The sequence below is a fragment of the Leptinotarsa decemlineata genome, unplaced genomic scaffold (genome assembly GCF_025532065.1).
Source record: "Leptinotarsa decemlineata unplaced genomic scaffold, Ldec_3_MD MMD2_tig00026282_RagTag_RagTag, whole genome shotgun sequence".
NCBI lineage: Eukaryota > Metazoa > Arthropoda > Insecta > Coleoptera > Chrysomelidae > Leptinotarsa > Leptinotarsa decemlineata.
The window spans coordinates 15270771-15284329 of NW_027412668.1; the positions used below are offsets into that span (position 1 = coordinate 15270771).

The 13559-nt window shown below is 35.7% G+C and overlaps 1 protein-coding gene across 1 annotated transcript in view; it reads left to right on the forward strand.

Moving 5' to 3' along the window:
- LOC111512180 (monocarboxylate transporter 9) overlaps positions 1–13559 on the forward strand; it is a 28959-nt gene that overhangs the window by 12842 nt on the left and 2558 nt on the right. The window contains exons 3-6 of the mRNA XM_074179881.1: positions 140–347; positions 401–901; positions 3786–4007; positions 9582–9861. Coding sequence (XP_074035982.1) covers positions 140–347; positions 401–901; positions 3786–4007; positions 9582–9861 — 1211 coding nt within the window. The remainder of the gene's footprint in view (positions 1–139; positions 348–400; positions 902–3785; positions 4008–9581; positions 9862–13559) is intronic.

Below are 13559 nucleotides of genomic sequence, written 5' to 3' on the forward strand. Positions count from 1 at the left end.
GATCACTAAACTAGTTGAATGAATTAGAATGTTATCAATTACAAGTTAATTCACTTTCAATTTTTTTAGCGTTTTTCACTAGTAAATATACCCCTTTCGTGTTATTGCTTAATGATAATAATGGAAACAACATTTTCAGAGAAGAAGAGAGAAAGCTGAAAAAACGACGTAAATCAAGTGCTTCTTCGATAGACACAGAATGTCTTGAAGATATAAAACATACTTTAGAGGAAGGAGGAGATACCCAGTATCTACTCCAGGATATTGACACAATTTTTGACCTCTCGAAAGAACATAAATTCAATTCTGTTGTAGATTTACCAACATTCGTCAGAAAAAATGAAAAGGTGCTTCCAAACATATTTACGATTTAATAACGGTCTCAAAATATTAATTTCAGGTTCCTTTAGAAGTTCTTAAGCAACTAAGCGAAAATAAACGAATTTACAACATTATTTTAGAAAATTACCCGAATCTACTCTCATGCAAAAGTTCATCTGAAAGGGGGATCAATAAAATGCCAACCAATACACATACTTCTAGAATCCCCGTCAAATTTTCTATGAAACTCAAGAAGACTGAAGATCCTGTGCCGACAAAAATACCTTCTGGTATAGCCCAGGAAGAAAATGTAGAAACACATAAAAATAACGTTGTTGATATCAAAGAATCTGCACTTGATGCCTCTGGTGGATACAAACCGATCCAGTTACTGAGAAGTATATCTGTGAAAGCAAGAAATCAAATGCAGCCCCATACTTATTTGAAAAACGTTAGATTCAGAAAAAATTCCATTGGTTACAGAGGAGCTATGTTGAACATACATAAATATAAGGTGAAAGCTTCTAGCTGTCCCGATATTTATAAAAATTCTATGAATGTCCTTTTCAACGAAGGAGAGGTAGGTATTTTGAGAGACATATTGAAACTGAATTTTTTACTTTTTCTTATTATATCGTATGTTACTCTTTTTTAACACGCTTCGTAAATGAAGGATTTTAAAGTAACCTTTTAGTTAGGTTATGTTAGGTTAGGTTAGGTCCAAAGTGAGTGGGGTTTATTGTGGCTCACGCCTATCCACACTCGACCAAATAAACCCAGCTTCTTAACGAAGCCGATTAGTTTGTATGGTGAGTGGTCTTTCAGGTCAGATGGTACGAGTACGGCTATGCCGAACTCCAAAAACCTGATTCGGTCCCCAGCGGCGCAGGCACAAAAGTATATGCTCTGCTGTTTCCAAACAGAGGCGACACACTGTCTTTCGACAGTCCGAGTGTCTGCATATGATGATTCAATTGACAGTGACCTGTAAGAAGCCCAGTTGTTACGGGGCTATAATTGGCTCACAAAATAAAACTACTATTATTATAACATAAGAAAATATGGTCTCATATATTCAGGTGATAATAAAATGTTTATAATTAAGGAAGAGCCTGCACTGGTATTTCTTGGTTTTTGCAGTATCGTAGCAGCAATCCCAGCGGTAGAAATTATAGATAAACAATGAAGAAATACTCGCTTACCGGACGTATCCTTCTTGCAATATTGTATGAAAAAAATATAGACCAAATAGTCCTCACGAATACCGATCCTACGACAATACTTCGGATCTTAGCTTGGCGGGACTTGAAGACTTTTCCTATTTCACCCAGACAATCTATCGTCGAGCAATAAATCGAAAGTGATCTGTGGTGCATTCAAGGAAATGAAAAATCCAAAACTGGAACCCTAAAAATTATACCATTCGAATCTTAGCATATGTATAACACAACAAGGGAGATGAATAGTTTTTGTCAATGTTTGTTTTTGCCTTACCTCAATATTAGAGGGTTCATTTACTCAATAGTAGGTTTCCAAAAGAAAATGATAAGACACAAAATTTCCTTCAGTAGAGTTCAGTGCATATATCCAAAGAAGCAGGAGATTTCAGGATTGGTATCAATTGGAGCATCAAACTAATTCCTATATGATGATTTATATCTGCAATAATCCTCAAATCGACAAAACTTTATAACAATACCAAGTCGCTGATCTCCAGTACACTCGCTTACTGACTGAATGTCCTATTTTCACTGTGCACCGAGAATTCCAAAATTCGAGGGACGAATGATCAACAAACCTATTTGAAAAAAACTTAATATTTGCTGGAAGGATTCGAGGAAACGAGAGACGACACTTGACCGTTTCTCTGTCTTTGTTGAATTCGCACCTTTCATTCGAAGGAATAGGGTAGGCGTAGCGCGGGCATAGATTGTATTCGATAGTTCGCACGGAGACCAATGAATAATATACCGGGAGATTTATAATTATATTTCTGAAAAAGAAATTATTGAATGATAGGGAAATTTCATTAACTTCAGTTACCAACGTTCGGAAATAAGTTGCTTGTTATCAGGAATTCAACTATAGTAAGACTACTGGGAAAATGAACTGTAACATAACAACCATCTAGAGCCACACACTCATTACAGCGCCGCTCTAACATTTCAATACAACTATTGTAGAACGATTTATCTTTTACCTCAAAATGGGCTTCAGTTCCAGCAATAACCTCTTCATTCTAGCGAAATTTCTAACCAGTGAGCATTTTTTTTGAGGTTTGCGATCAGCCAGTAGTCGCTGGTAGACAAATCTGGCGAATACGGTGGATGTGAGAGCAATTCGCAATTGTCTTGATGAAACACATTTTTATTCTTTACCATATGCGCCGTTTCTTCGCAATTTCGACCTTCAACCGCTCTAATGAAGCTATATAATATTCACTGTTGATGGTATTTCCCTTCTCAAAATAGTCGATGAATATTACACCACGCATATCACAAGATATCGAGGCCATAAACTTTCCGGCCGATTGTTGTGCTTTCGGGCGCTTTGGACGAGGTTCACCAGTTGCTCTCCACTCAGATGACGATAGTTTTGATTTCGGAGTGAAGTGGTGCATCCATGTTTCATCCATTGTCACATATCAACGCAAAAATTCCGGTTTGTTTTGTTTAACCATGGCCAAACATTGCTCAGAATCATCAAGACGTTCTTGTTCGTGGTCAACAGTGAGCTCGCGCGGCAACCAATTTGAACAGAGCTTTCTCATAGTCAAATGCTCATTCAATGTAAAGCCAACAGTTGCTTTTGATATCATTACAATGTCAGCTAACTTACGCAACTTCACTTTTCGATCATTCAAAACGATTTTGTGGATTTTTTTAGTGTTTTCTGGTGTTACTGCTTCATTGGACGTCCACTGCGTTCTGCTTCATCGGTGTATCTACGACCACGTTTGAAGTCGGCAAACCAACATTTAATTGTTGTTTGTGATGGAGCCGAGTCATTATAACACTTGTCAAGCCATTGCTTTGCTTGAACGGTTCATTTTCCCATCAAAAGCGATGTAAAATCAAAACACGAAATTGTTTTCCATCCATTGTTTTGAAAATAACAAAAGTAGTGTCACTCTTAGCACAATAACTCACAAACTTATGAATAGAATATCAAAAAATTTCACCAGCTTTCTTTTGAAGTTTAGTACTAACTGAAAAAGTGGTGAATGCAATAAGACTAGGGCCATCTATATGTTAAGTCCGAGACTTTTTAGCCCAGGTAGTATTTGTCTCAAAGCTGAGATTTGCTTCCATACTGTTTCTAGAAAAGAATATACGTCTCCCCACTCACTATATGAAATTATGAAATGTTATGTGAATATACGTATAATGATTTCAAATGATTTATTCATTGCCAACTCACTATTTAGTTGTTTTAAATTTCAAAGTTCTGTTTTTTATTTTCAGACTTGGTATGAAGAACTGATAGATATATTGAAAGGTTTAACCACGTTTTCGTTATTTTTGGACCTACATTTTCTTCTGCTCTCGTTGTCCATGATGATTTTGTGTATATGGTTTGTAGTTCCATATTTTTATTTGGCAGAACATATGACAAGAAGTGGATATACTGATAGCGATGCTTCCCTTGTGATATCTGTTATTGGTATCACAAACACAATTGGAATGGTAAAAGCTTTCTTATATTATATTTGACTTTTATGGAGACAGTTATCTATAAAATATCCAAAGATACGAAATGTACACCCTGACTTCAACTACATTTATACAATCAATAGTATTGCCACCAAGACAAGACACTCTAGTCCCTTGTCTCATCATGTCTCGACAAGAAAATACTAGATAGTCCTTTCTCGATAGTAGCGAGCAAGGGAAGTCAAGGGAAAAGTAATATTATGAAAATTCACTTTTAATGGTATATTTTCAGAAGAGATAATACCGGAGATTTTTCCGAAGCTCTAACTGAATTCATAATTTAAATGCTTTTATAAATTAATGCACTGCATGTAGTTAATAGTGCTCTAAATATGAATAAAAAACTATTTTTGTAAGTCTAAAAATGTTACATAATTCTTAAAATCACTGACATTACAGAAAAAATATTGAAATCAAAATCAGTCTAATGACTGTATTGAAAAGAGATACGTATTGAAACATAGATATTTCGAATTAAAATTCGAAGCATTTACCTGACGGAAACTACTTCCCTAGCTGATAACACGACGGACATTACACCATATCCGACAGACATCTGTGCAAGTTTCCTAACAAGGCAGGCAGTTTCTAGCTATAACGTTGGAGGAGATGAATGTTTCAATTCGAAATATTTATTTTCTCAATAGAAAAAATGATCAATTCTTCTTCACATCATTCAATAATCTGTTTAATGTTTTTCCGTAATCCAGCTGTCGCCATGCTGCGAACGACAACTCTCAAAAGTCGAAACTTGTGCGAGCTACGGGTTGAGCGGCCCCCCTCGGCTCGAACCATCGTCTCACCTGACGGTCGATTGAATGAGTGAAACAAACACTCACGCCAACCCAACCAGCTAAAGTCCCACCTAATAATGTGAAACACCAATTTCAATAATTCTAACAGCTTGAAATGAATACATAGGAATATATTTATTATCCTAAAATTTATGTTGGATTATCTTTTAGGTCATTGTATTTTATGATACAACTGAACAATTGATAATAGCTTGTTGAAGGTAGAGCTGTCAAATTAGTTGTCATTGATTCAGTCTGTTTTGACAAATTACCATGGAGGGATATAACATTCAAAAACACGTGCAAATAATAAAATAGTTTAATCAAAATAGGTGTTCTGTTCGGACAACGTACCGCACACTTCGCCTATTTCACGGTCGCCATTATCGTCTTACCGAGAGGACCATTCGCAATATGGTGGATGAAGTTGAGTCCACAGGTTCAGTAAACGATCGACCAACACCCGTACGTCGAAGAAAGGCAAGATATGCGGAAAACATCGCCGCTGTCTGTGACAGTATGCAGGAGAATGGATTCTCATCGAAAAATCATCTTCAGCAATGAAAAATTATGTTTGAAATATATTTTTTTCGTTAACCAGCTATCGCACCCCTACAAACGACACCCTCAGAAGCCGAAACTTGTGCGAGCTAAGAACTAATGAGGTCTTACCTTTCAACGTGTGATTCCTAACACGGGTTGGACGATAGCAAGTGAAAATCGATCGTTCAGCCTGAGGCTTGAACCATCGACTCACACATCGGCCGATTGACTGAGTGAACAAAGCACCCACGTCCAACCGCCTGGCTACCGACCCATTTCAAGATGAAGGCGTAGGTGAATAAACAAAATTATCGAATTTGGGACGATACCAATCCACACGAGATCCAAGAGCGTCCAATGCATCTCGAAAACGTCACTGTTTGGTGTGGATTTTGGGCTGGCGGTGTTATCGGCCCATACTTCTTTGAGAACGACGTTGGTCGATGATTACCAACTTCTTTTGGCCTTAATTGGATGATCTGGACACCTACGACATGTGGTTTCAATAAGACAGCGCTTCGTGTCACACAGCTCATGCTACATTGGATATTCTGCACGAGTGATTTGAGGGCTTGGTCGTCTCACGTGGAGGTGATATAAACTGGCCACCGAGAGCGTGCGATTTGACCCTGTTAGACTTTTTTTTTGTGGGGTTTTCTTAAGTCGCAGGTGTATGCGAATAATCTACAAACCACAGCGGCCCTCAAAGCATGACCCATGGCATCGGTCAAATTTAGCCTGATTTATGCGCCAGAGTTATGAAAAATTGGAAGTTTCGAATGCGCTTCACCCAGAGAAGCCGGGGCGGACGTTTGAACGATATTATATTCCACACATAATGGCATCAACGGTGATATCTCACACATTTTGTTTTATTTACATTCAAAGATAGACCGGTGCCTTTACAATAGACCGGTGCCCAGGATTCCAGTCTATTTTCAATAACTGGGTTTGGATTTTCAATAACTGTCCCCACAAATACGCTATCTGTGAGATCGGCAGAAGATTCAAACCACGAGTATCAATGACATAATAGACAGCGGTCCGTTACAAAGCCAAGCTGATGATAGATGACGATTGCTTCATTTCTCGGCTATGGTTTGGACTGGGTTTGCGTTTTCTCTCGACTCGAAGATGACATTCTAATAAAGAAGGCAACTCTCTCATTCAGGCCTGTATATTAATAAATGCAACTAACACTCTCGATGGAGAAAAATATCACTGATTAGAATAATGGCAGCTGCTCTAGTTATATCTAGATCACCATGTCTTGAATAAAAAATACAGGGTGTAACTGAATAAGTGTAAAACCTTTAAGGAGGTGATTCCTCATCGATCTTTCATATAAAGAATGTTCATTGGAGCATCCCTTGTTAAGATACAGCTCCTTAAAGGGGGTACATAAAATCAATTTTTTTCACAAGCACTGAAAAAGTTACAATATTGAAATTGACCTGACGTTTTGTACTACCAGAAAGGCAGTAATTTATTTGGTTTACCCCATGGTTGTGAGGTGTGGAAAACGCAACCACTAAAATTTATTTCCAATGTTACTTTTTGTCTTATTATTTGTTTACCATTTAAAAATTCATTTCCGATAGCCTGTTTCATTCTCAACAAAAAATGTCTCTTGGATTTTTTGCCCAAAATAAACCAGTTCGCAGCAAAAAATTATTTTACAAACAACTACAGAGATACATCGTCATAAATGCGAACTGGATTTATTATTTTGTATTTAGTACCTGCATTAAACGATTGAAGGGTAATAAACAAAACTAATTTTTCTACACCCGTACTCTAACAATACCTACACTTATATGATCATAATCCGTTTCATAATGATATCCATTATGATACAGATTTTTCATAACGATACAGATTATCAACCAATAGAAACCCATAATTTTTCAATCAAGAATCCTGTTCCTTTATTTGTCCTAGATTCTAACCTAAGTAACTAATTGCTTTATTTGTCAAAATCAGTTTTCATATTACCTACCTATATTATCAAAATGTCTGAAAACAGCGATATAGAAGGAATACCATCGACTCCAATATTTTTAAAATATCAGATTAATTACAGTTGTTATATTCAATATAAATATAATTAGAATCTTTATAGTTTTCATATATCCATGATAATACCATTAAGTTTGTGTTTTTTTTTTTTTTTTTAATATGAGTTAATTACTGTAAATGTGTTCAATATGTACAAATATAATATTTATAGTTTTTCATTATTTATCGGGTTTAGAAAAAAATAGCGTATGCAACTCTCATATAATGGTTATTAATACACTCACATATACTATACAAAACTCGCCTTCGGCTCGTTTCGTATCCCGGTTAATGCTCGTGTCTTAATAACCATCATTACATGATCATTGCATAATATACTATTATTAATAACAAAACACATAACATGTAGAAATCATAGTAAATGTTCAATATGTCTACCTTCAGACATTACGCATGCATTTAGAGGTCGGCGCATTGAGCCACGTATTCGCTCAAATATTCCGGGAGTCTCTCTGATTACCCTGCACCGGTTTCTTCTTAAGTCCTCTACATCGCGAACAGGAGTACGATAAACCAAATGCTGTAGATGGCCCCAAATAGAGGAATCGAGAGGATTGAGATCCGGGGATCGAGCGGGCCAGTTCTGTGGTCCTCCTCGACCTATCCACTGATTTGCATATGTTTCAGTTAAATGCTGACGTGCTACTTGACTAAAATGGGCGCGAGCCCCATCATGCATACAAAACATATCCCTTCTGACGCCCAAAAGAACTTCCTCCAGCAGTACTGGATGCACTTGAACGTATGCCTCACCATTTAATCGAGGAGGTAGAGAATGAGGCCCAATTAAATTATCCCCAATAACTCCGAGCCACACGTTGAGAGAAAACTGTTCTTGATGGTTAATTTCGACAATAGCGTGAGGGTTTTCATCATCCCATATGTGGTAATTATGAAAATTAATAATCTTGCCCCGAGAAAACTACATTCGTCTGTAAATTCTATCGTCTTTAGAAAGTCACAATTTCTTCTAATCATTTCCAGCATCCAATTGCAAAATTCAAGACGGTTCCGAAAGTCTCGAGGTAACAGTGGCTGTACTCATTGCAGATGGTAAGGGTATAAGAGTTGTTCCTTTAAAATTCGAAATACCGTCATATGATCAACATTTAGCTGGAAAGAAATCTTTCTAGTACTGGTAGTAGGTTGTTCTTCAATCAAATTAAGTACTGCTTCCTCAAGCTGTGGTGTTCGTACTTCTCGATGGCGACCACAATCCTGCGTTCTTTTGGCGAATGAACCATATTCTCGTAATCGTTGATGAAGTCGAGCAAATATTCTATGTGAAGGATGCTGCCGTTGAGGATACATTTCAGCATATCTTCTAGAAGCTTCAAACCCATTCCCCTGCGACAGGCCGTAAACGTAATGCACATCAGCCATTTCCTCATTTGTGTATGCCATTTTAATAACAAGTGAATTATTAACACACAACACACAATAAGTATTTGTTTTAATTTCGACAAACTGACAGCGTCATACCAATTTAATTGTCACTATCGCTAATAACGACCTACTAGATAGAATAGTTTCGTATTTTCGCATTTATGACGATGTATCTCTGTAGTTGTTCGTAAAATAATTTTTTGCTGCGAACTGGTTTATTTTGGGCAAAAAACCCAAGATACATTTTTTGTTTAGAATGAAACAGGCTAGCGGAAATAAATTTTTAAATGGTAAACAAATAATAAGACAAAAAGTTACATTGGAAATAAATTTTAGGTGTTGCGTTTTCCACCCCTTACAACCATGTGTAAACCAAATTAATTTCTGGCTAAGTGTCTTTTTGGTAGTACAAAACGTCTGATTAATTTCAATATTGCAACTTTTTTAGTGCTTGTGAAAAAAATTGTTATACAAATTTTATGTACCCCCTTTAAGGGACTGTATCTTAACAAGGGATGCTCCAAAGAAATTTCTTAATATGAAAGATCCTATCTGTTTTTCTATGAGAAATGACCTCCTTGAATGTTTTACACTAATTTAGTACACCCTGTATATAATTGCTATGGATTATATTGATTAAAAATAGACGAGCAGTTTGTCAATCTAAAACCTCCATAAACCATTGAGAAACGTTATCTTTATGAAATATGATTTTTTGAGTCATTGATAATGTTCATCTTTTCAGGTTCTTCTGGGAGCAGCAGGAGATCGAATAAATGTTGCCAAATCGTATGCTATCTGTTTAATTTTATGCGGGGTGACTATAGGCGCAATGGTTTTGTTCACCTCGAATTATATCGTGTTAGTGATAAGCGGTGGATGTTTTGGTTTATTTTTCGCAAGCTCCATGTCGTTGACACCTTCTCTTCTAGCTGAACTTGTTTCATTGGATGACTTTACCATGGCCTACGGTTTGCTTTTACTTTCACAAGGAGTGGGAAATTTGATAGGACCTCCATTGGCAGGTACCTTAATTTTGTTCATTGTTCGATTGAATTTAGAATGATTATACAAGGAAGTCCATCGAAAATGTACCGCAAGTGATTAATATCAGGGGAGAAATTTCTCGCAGATATTACAAGACAAGTCGAGAACAAGTTATGATCTGAAAACCATTGCAAAACCTTTAATCCTATAAAAAGTGGTATAATTTTTCGTTCGTTTTCGAAAATCAGTTCGCATGTTTAAGAGACAACAATACTTTATCCTGAATTTGATGGATTTTATTTAACAACTTGCCATATTGAATAATACAGATTATACCATATACCCACTTGTTTTTTAAAACAATGCCCTCAAGAAATGTCTCATATCCTATTCAATTTATTAAATAAGTCTATCATAGAAGGCTCTTTCCAAAAATATGGAAAACTGTACTTGTAGTTCCCATCTTCAAAAGTGATAATAAGTTATTGTTTGAAAACTATCGCCCTATAGATATCGAAACTCTGCTTAATTTCCAAACTTTTTAAATGAATCATTTCTGACTACATATACTTTGATGTTGGATCCTCAATCAATAATGAACAGCATGGATTTGTAAAACATTGCATTACTGAATATCTCTTGAAGAGCATGGATAAAGGCTATCAGGTTGATGCATCTATACCGATTTCAGCAAGGCATTCGACAAGATAGATCATGTAACTTAACTCGACAAGCTGGCGGAAATCGGTAAACACGGTTATCTGCTAAGATAGTTTCAGTCGTATATTATAAACAGGTCTCGGGCAGTCACTTTGGGAACATTTTGTTCTAGATTCATTGATACTACTTCCGGAGTCCCTCAAGCCTCTCATCTGGGGCCTCTCCTCTTCAACATTTATATTAACGATATATCTAGTTATTTCTTCGACTGCAATTTTTTTAATGTATGCTGACGACTTGAAAGTATTCCATACTGTGACATGTTCCAACGATTCACTCCTCATTCAGAACGATATCAATAATCTTGTGAAATTCTACGAGAAAAACTCTTCATTCCTCAATCTCAAAAAATGCCACTCTATTACATTTACAATAAAAAAATATTTACCACCACCAATATCATATGAACAGACAGCAACTAAAGAAAACATCTGAAGTCAAGAACTTAGGAGTATAAATTACTTTAAGCTATTATTTAACTCACATAATAACTATATTGCAAAAAAGCCAATAAAGCTCTTGGATTTCTGATCAACACTTGTCGCGACTTCCTTAATAGTAACTTCGTACACTTTACATGGCTCATGTAAATAGCCACCTCAGTTCTGCTTCAGTTATTTGGAACCCCTTGTATATCTCATATATTGAAAGTCTTCAATCTATACAAAGTAAATTCGTCACCTGTATCAATAGAAAATTATTTCATAATCTCAACGATCCATTACAGATTAAAATACAACTCAATCTGATATCTTTGGCGGATAGACGCCATAAAGCTGTTATTAAGTTACTATATAAAATACTGAATAATTGTTATGACAACAGTTCTATATTGAACCAACTTTTGATTAATGTACCTCTGTATAATACCAGAGGAGTATATTGTTTCCAATCAAACCAAAGTAAAACTAATAACTATTTGAATTTTCTCCTAAATAGGTGTTGTAAATTCTTCAACTCTATATCCAAATCTTTTTTGATTCCTTCGCAACCTTCACAACGTGTCTCAAACGCGCTCATACAATCACCATTTTCATATCTATTATAATTTGCACTGCACTTGATTAATAACTGTTCATAACACGATATTGCACATTATTCATAACCATAAAATCATTTGTTATTTTCACCTCATCATTTGTGAATACTCTTTTTGGGTTTGTCCCGTTTTGTATTTCAAAGAAAATAAATAAATAAATAAATCTTCAAAACATTGCTGTACATTTTGAGATACTGGCGGTGTCGCTCCGTGATCTAATTTGATTGTTTTTAGAAACAAATCTAAAGGACTCAAGTCGGGTCACTAAGGAGGACAGTCAATGGCACTCCTTCATCCGTCCCATCCAGTTCCACTCATCAGATAGGCATAGTCTGTCTTGTGGTGAGGTGTTTAAAACTATTTTATAATTTCTTGAATTTATCAGAAATTACGGATAGGGTAGAAATAATTGAAATTCTTTCAAAAATTATGAGGGTGAAAATCGGTTTGCCGAGCTATTCAATCAAGGGCATAATAATAGAAAAATTTCGCGAATTAGTGGAAACATTTCAGATCAATTCGATATAAAAAAACAGAAGAAAAATCCTGTAATCAATGAAGCCATAGACAAAGGAGTATTAGAACAAATTGTAGTGGAAAGTAAGTTTAGTACAAAAAATTGGCCACTATGAAGTACAAGTGAAACTAAAAAAGTATAAGTTCATTCGTATAAGGTTTAGTTAGTGCAAAAACTGAATTATGAGCGAGAGCGATATTCAATGTGTATTTTTAGGGATAGTGTACTTTCTTCATGAACAGCGTAGTTAATCGACACAATTGTCGCAACAGGGTCGATATCAGTGCCAGAATTATTCAGGCGGTACACAAAATCCTCATAAGTTGAACTACTCACATCATGAGGAATGATCTTACATATATTGAAGAGAAAATTGTGTTTCAACAAGACAATGACGAATGGTTGCAATCGAATAGCCTTCTCAGTCACCAAATTTGAGTCCTTTAAACTTTTTTGTGGTGAGACATAAATAACGAAATGTCTTGCATCCATTAGAAGCTCTTTGAGGAAAAATTTGATGTGAAGTGACATCGCTAGTGCTCCAAAATGCACAACAAAGATTTGAAGATAAATTGTGTCGATGAGGTGATCGATACGGCGAGTTTGTTGGCATTTCATAGCTCCATAATTTTCAAAAGAGCAAACCGATTTAAGCTGCAATAGGAGATTCAAAAGCCCTTTTCTTAAAAGTATCATTTGACCCCTCACATGGAAAAATTAATTTGAGACAAGATACCTCTGCAAGAGGGTTGAAGATTTTGAAATAATTCTAAGGTCCCGCTCACGACCAACCGTGAATTGTTTTTGGATTTTTGCAAAAAGTTCTTCCTCTGACAGTTATGCCTTGCGTTACGTTTTCGATGAGTCACCCTGTAGAAGTAATATACGATTTTTTCATGAAAGTTATGCATGAATAGGAGTTATTCATTTAGTATATTCAATATATACAGGGTATAACTAAATAAGTGTAAAACATTTAAGGAGGTGATTCCTCATTCAAAAAAAAGATAGGATCTTTCATATAAAGAAATTTCATTGGATCATCCCTTGTTAAGATACAGCCCCTTAAAGGGGGTTCATAAAATTTGTATAACAATTTTTTTCACAAACACTAAAAAAGTTACAATATTGAAATTAACCTGACGTTTTGTACTACCAAAAAGACACTTAGCCAGAAATTTATTTGGTTTACCCCATGGTTGTAAGGGGTGGAAAATGCAACCCCTAAAATTTATCTCCAATGTAACTTTTTGTCTTATTATTTGTTTACCATTTAAAGATTTATTTCCGATAGCCTGTTTCATACTAGACAAAAAATGTCTCTTGGGTTTTTTGCCCAAAATAAACCAGTTTGCAGCAAAAAATTATTTTAGGAACAACTACAGAGATACATCGTCATAAATGCGAAAATACGAAACTAATCTATCTAGTAGGTCTCTATTAGCGATAGTGACAATTAA